At 41.8% G+C, this 5,056-nt stretch overlaps 1 protein-coding gene across 1 annotated transcript; it reads right to left on the bottom strand.

The window, feature by feature from the left end:
• Positions 1-2,083: 2,083 nt before the first annotated feature.
• LOC113724679 (receptor-like serine/threonine-protein kinase At2g45590) lies at positions 2,084-4,670 on the bottom strand. Its single transcript, XM_027247556.2, has one exon. It carries the CDS (start codon positions 4,334-4,336, stop codon positions 2,249-2,251), a length of 2,088 nt encoding a protein of 695 aa, XP_027103357.2. The 5' UTR covers positions 4,337-4,670; the 3' UTR covers positions 2,084-2,248.
• Positions 4,671-5,056: the final 386 nt, after the last annotated feature.

The following is a 5,056-nucleotide window of genomic DNA, read 5'->3' as shown; positions in this document are numbered from 1 at the left end:
TTTTTTATGAAAAATCATGAAAAATGCAATTCAAACACAATCTTAATATGTTTAGCTATATTTATTTAGGCAAAACTTACTCAAAATAATAACTGATAAGTCGTTCATTTATTCCTTATTGCAAAATAGATTTTAGTATTTAGTAATTCTATAACTTAACAGATTTCAAACTTTAATTTTAGCGAACACACTCCTATCTTTTGGGCTTGTGTGAGTTTCAATGTTTGGTCCATTTGTCATGAAAGGAGCACGAGAGGATAGACCCAAAGCAGATAAGCCATTTGGCCCAGTTTCTCAAGCTTCGGACATTGGCTTGGTAAGCATTTTGGGTAGAAAGAAATAGATTCTACTTAAGTGTACTTTTTTTTTTTTTCAGAATCGATAGAAGATTCTAATAAAGTATACGAGAGATGAGTTATACGATGGAGGATGCCGACTTATTCCTCCCATATTGGAGGAGAAGAGAATAGCACAACAAAGTGGAAACCATTCCACCAACCTGCCTTTAACCACGTCTGTAAAACCATTGATTCATAGAAATATTTCAGGTATTCCAAACATGGACCAAAAATAGGTATACTCGCAAAAACTAGCAATGCATAATATTCACATAAAGATCAGCATAAACTGCTGTGGAGATTTGACTTGATCGAGACACTGACGAACCAGGAGACTGCAATCTTCAAGAAGCATCAAGCATGTATGTATGTATGTATGACTGAGTAGAGTTCTCTTGCCGCAACCATACAAGTTAATCGTAATAGTTTTGGCTTATCAGAAACTACCAGTTTAATCTTCAACAGGAAAAGAAATCCATGTATATATAGCAGCTTAATCTTCAACAGGAAAAGACCTATAAGGCAGTGCTCGTAGCATTATTAAGCTTAGAAGTTGCAGAGGGAATATGCAAAATGCTTATTATCAGTGTAAAAGGTTAACGTGCAGAGTAATCATGCGTAATTGATAGCATTAAGCTAGAGTCGGAGGCCAAAAATCTCGAGGGGACAAAAAAGAAACAGGTGAATCCAGCACACACCACCATCCATCATTTCTATAGATCAAAATCTACTCATAAAGGATTTGAGGAGAGATGCGAAGCTTTATTGCGAATCTACTTGTATCGCGCAAGTTTGTTTGGATTACACATTATTTACACCTTGTTTGGATTACACCTTATTTACACACACTGACTTACTTGCATCATCAACACATTTTTCAATCACCTTTTTATCTCATATACATCACATCAAAAAGTGCTACAGTATTTTCTTCACAAAATTATCTCAAATAATCTACTAACTGTGGACATGTAATGTTTAACCATATTTGTTTAATTAATACGTGCATCACTGTTTACTAAAGGTTTCCTACTCTACACAGCAGGCATTTGAAAACCAAGAGCCAAGAAAGTAGGTTAATGGGTGGAAAAGAAACGAAACGCCAGCCAGAAAAACCAGCAAGCCTAAGAACTTCAAAAATTTCAGATAATTCTTCTTTTTCTAATTGGACACCAAATGTAAATGGAACCTCTGTTACGAAAGAGAATGATTACAGCTAGCAAAATCTGCACCATTAAAGATGTTGACAATTGCATACACTGCATAGATGCAATGCTGACTTTGGCAGGAATGCTTTTACATATCCAGTGATGTACTACTGTGTAATGCACTTCAAGAACTGGGACCAAGAATAAAATCTCACTCCTGAAATCAATGCCAACTTTAGAAAACTCACCTTACTTACTGTGACTAGGAAGCAGACAACCAAAAGGTGAAATATTTCCTGGGACCCGATAGAGCAAATCCTAGAGATATATAAAGAGTGGAGTAATGACAGTTTTGGGAGAATAAATTCTCCGGTTCAAGTTTGTCACCACTCAAGAAAAGTTTGAGCAAATATCAGGATTGATCGTTCACCTTTATGCTTGGGATTCCTCAACAACACCACCAGCCACCAGCAACTTGTGGGAGCCAAATTAGAATGGCATTTTGTGAGTCTTATCATCACTTCTAAAAGGACAAGTCAAAAGTAAGGTTGGAAACCAATCTAAGTATGCTGAAAATAATGAAGTAAAGAGAAAGCGGATCACGAAACATGTAACTCTTCTACTTTCTGCTTTTTCACCAGAATTTCTGCCAAAAAAATAATTGTGACATAAAAATGGCCTATAGTACATCTTACTGTCAGTGAAATTAATAAAGAGCAGAGCAGAGCGGAGCAGAGCACTCCATGACGATGAAACTTCCGGTTACCGGGCCTTTTTCCTGGACTTAAATGGGAAATTGGTTGGCGGTGAGGGAGAAAATTCAAACGGCAAATGGGGAGGTTCGGATTCACCTGAAAGCATCCCCACAATCTCTTTCATGGTAGGGCGCTTATTAGGCGTTCGCTGCAGACAAAGCAGTGCAACAGTGATGCAGAGTAAAGCCTGTTCCCTGTCTAGTGACTGAATATTGGTATCAAGAAGATCCAGGAGCCTCCCATTGTGGGCAAGCTGCCGCGCCCATGAAATCAGATTAGCCCTCTCAAATTCTGACATTGGCGAGGCCGTGACTTGGAGAGGCCTCCGGCCAGAGACTAGAACCAAAATCAGAACACCGAAGCTGTAGATGTCACATTTCTCAGAAAGCTGCCCTCCACCACCATATTCAGGGGCAATGTAACAAACAGTTCCTCTCATACTTGGAGTACTGCTGATGCCTCCGCTCTTGGGGATATCTCCGCTAGCCCAATCTTGACTATTTCTTCTACCTATTCGAAACTCGCCACTGAACCCATCAAGCCACCAGTCAATACTGGTTCTACTACCCCTGCTCTTCCTCTTCTTCCTTTCAGGCACCACAGCCTCATTCCTCTCCCACCACATTTCTCCCCCATTATCTGATTTAGTATCCCTGTTCTTCTTCTTTTTAGTCAATTCTTCGCAAAATTCCTCCTTCCACCATTCCCTCGGTTTCCTATTCTTCCTCTCCTTCCTCATTTTCTCCTCGTCTAGAGATGCCCACCACTCCAATTTCTTTGGTTGCTTCTTTTGCTCCACTTTAGGGCAGCCCTCCTGCGCCGTGCTTGGAGTTGCAATCCAGTCCTTCTTAGGTCTCTCTTTCTTGATCTCGCTCCCAAGCCACTCCATCACATAGTCTTTAATCCTTCCGGACTCCGACCCCCCATTCACATTGTCCTGTTTCCACCACCAATCCCTCCCTGACTCGCTCTTCCTCCTTCCGATCGCTCTTCTACTGCCACTATCAACACTAACACTGTCGAAAAATCCGTCTGATATGCTAGTCTTTTTATCGAGGCCCTCAGAAGGTGAAGCCTCCACTGTCCCAGCTTCCGGCGACACTGGCCCCATTTCACCATCCAAAATCCTAACACAACGACTCTCTGGAGACTGATCCACATTTATTGCCACCTCCTCTGTCATCACACTCTCATTTTCTTCTATTATGGACCCATGATCCTCTCCATTCTCAATTCCTCCTCCTCCTCCTCCTTGCCCCTTCTCAGTTTTTTCGTCGTCTTCGATGAAGGTCTCCACAGCTCCATTCTCATCCTTACTTAAAACCTGTGCTAATCCAAAATCGGCTATCTTCGCGTCAAAGTTGGAATCCAACAAAATATTCGAAGGCTTAATATCTCCATGAACGATTGGCGGATCACATGAACTATGGAGATACTCAATGCCCTTCGCCACGGCTAATATAACACTAAACCTCCTCCTCCACAGCATCAATTCGGGACATTTACGATCTAACAAGGCATCCTGTAAGTTTCCGTTTTGCATGTACTCATAAACTAGTACTAATCGTCTCCTCCTCTGATGACGAACGGAGCAATGGTGTCTGCTGTGATGGTCATCAGATGAGAAGCCGAGGATAGACACCAAATGAGGGCAGCACGTGGTGTCTATCTTCGAGGCGAGAGAGAGTTCATTGTGGAACTCTCGCTCGCCCTGGAGGGAGCCTGAAGCATCCATTAGCTTCACGGCTACCTCCTGGCCGGAGGGCAAGATTCCCTTGTAAACAGACCCAAACCCACCTTGTCCTAGGCGGTTGTGGGCCGAGAAAGAGGCAGTAGCGCGGCGAAGGACGGAATAAGAGAAGCGGTGAGGCTGCAGCGGCTTCAGATCCACAGGTGCAGTACGTTGATTTGAGAGCTTTCTGTAAATAATGGCGAAAAGAAGAAGGAACACTAGAGCTATCGCAGCTGCCAGGATGGGAGGGAGAAGGGGGGACGGGTGGCCGAGGTGAAAATGGCGGTGGGTTAACGGTGGCGGTGGAGTGATGGGGACTGGGAAGTCCGGGAATGGTGCCTCGGGTGGCTCTAAGGGTGGCATTATTGTGAATATGAGGGGCAACCAAGTGGATGCTTTGAATACGTTAATAAAGATGCATTTTGCAGAGAGGGCGATGGAGCTGTTTCAGTTCAGCAGATGAGATGAGAAAAGGGTGGTGAGAGGGCAGTGTGTGTACTGCGTGTAAAGTGCTGTCGCTGTTAGCAGCAGTATAAGTGCAGTGAGTTGTAGGAAGTGAAAATGCATTACTCCTATGTTGTTATCCTTTCCTTTCGTCCTTGTTCTGTTCCTAACGCCTCTCCTACTCTGTTAGTGTTACTGAGGAGGAAACTCAAGTACTAGTAATAGAAGTCAAAAGGCCTTTGTCACGGGCCTGTGAACTTTTTTTTTTTTTTTTTGTGTGTGTGTGTGACTTCATATACTTCTCTCACGTGTGATGTGTGTGTTCTGTGTGAGAGAGAGATGGTGAGTCATGGGTTACGACAGGAGGACGCAGGAGGGAGCGGCCTCTTGTGTGGGACAAGGTAATACTTTATAAACATTTGTAACTATATATTTTATAACTATAAGGATATCTTTGATAAATTAAAATTTGAAAATTAAAATTTGAATTCATTAAATTATTAAGTATTAAATCTAATACATTTGAGTGCATTTTATATTTAGTGATAAGTAAATAATTTATTATTTAATTTTAAGAGTAAGTTTTGTCTAGAAAATTCAGTGCCGCTTAATTAATTCAAATATTTAATTTTTAATTAT

This window comes from Coffea arabica, chromosome 2c (assembly GCF_036785885.1).
Source record: "Coffea arabica cultivar ET-39 chromosome 2c, Coffea Arabica ET-39 HiFi, whole genome shotgun sequence".
Lineage (NCBI taxonomy): Eukaryota > Viridiplantae > Streptophyta > Magnoliopsida > Gentianales > Rubiaceae > Coffea > Coffea arabica.
The sequence above is the reverse complement of the archived record's forward strand: the minus strand, read 5'-3'. Positions and strand labels throughout refer to the sequence as shown.

What these genes read in the sequence shown, in the direction of transcription:
- LOC113724679 (XM_027247556.2), bottom strand. Translation starts at nt 4,336, where the DNA reads ATGCCACCCTTAGAGCCACCCGAGGCACCATTCCCGGACTTCCCAGTC.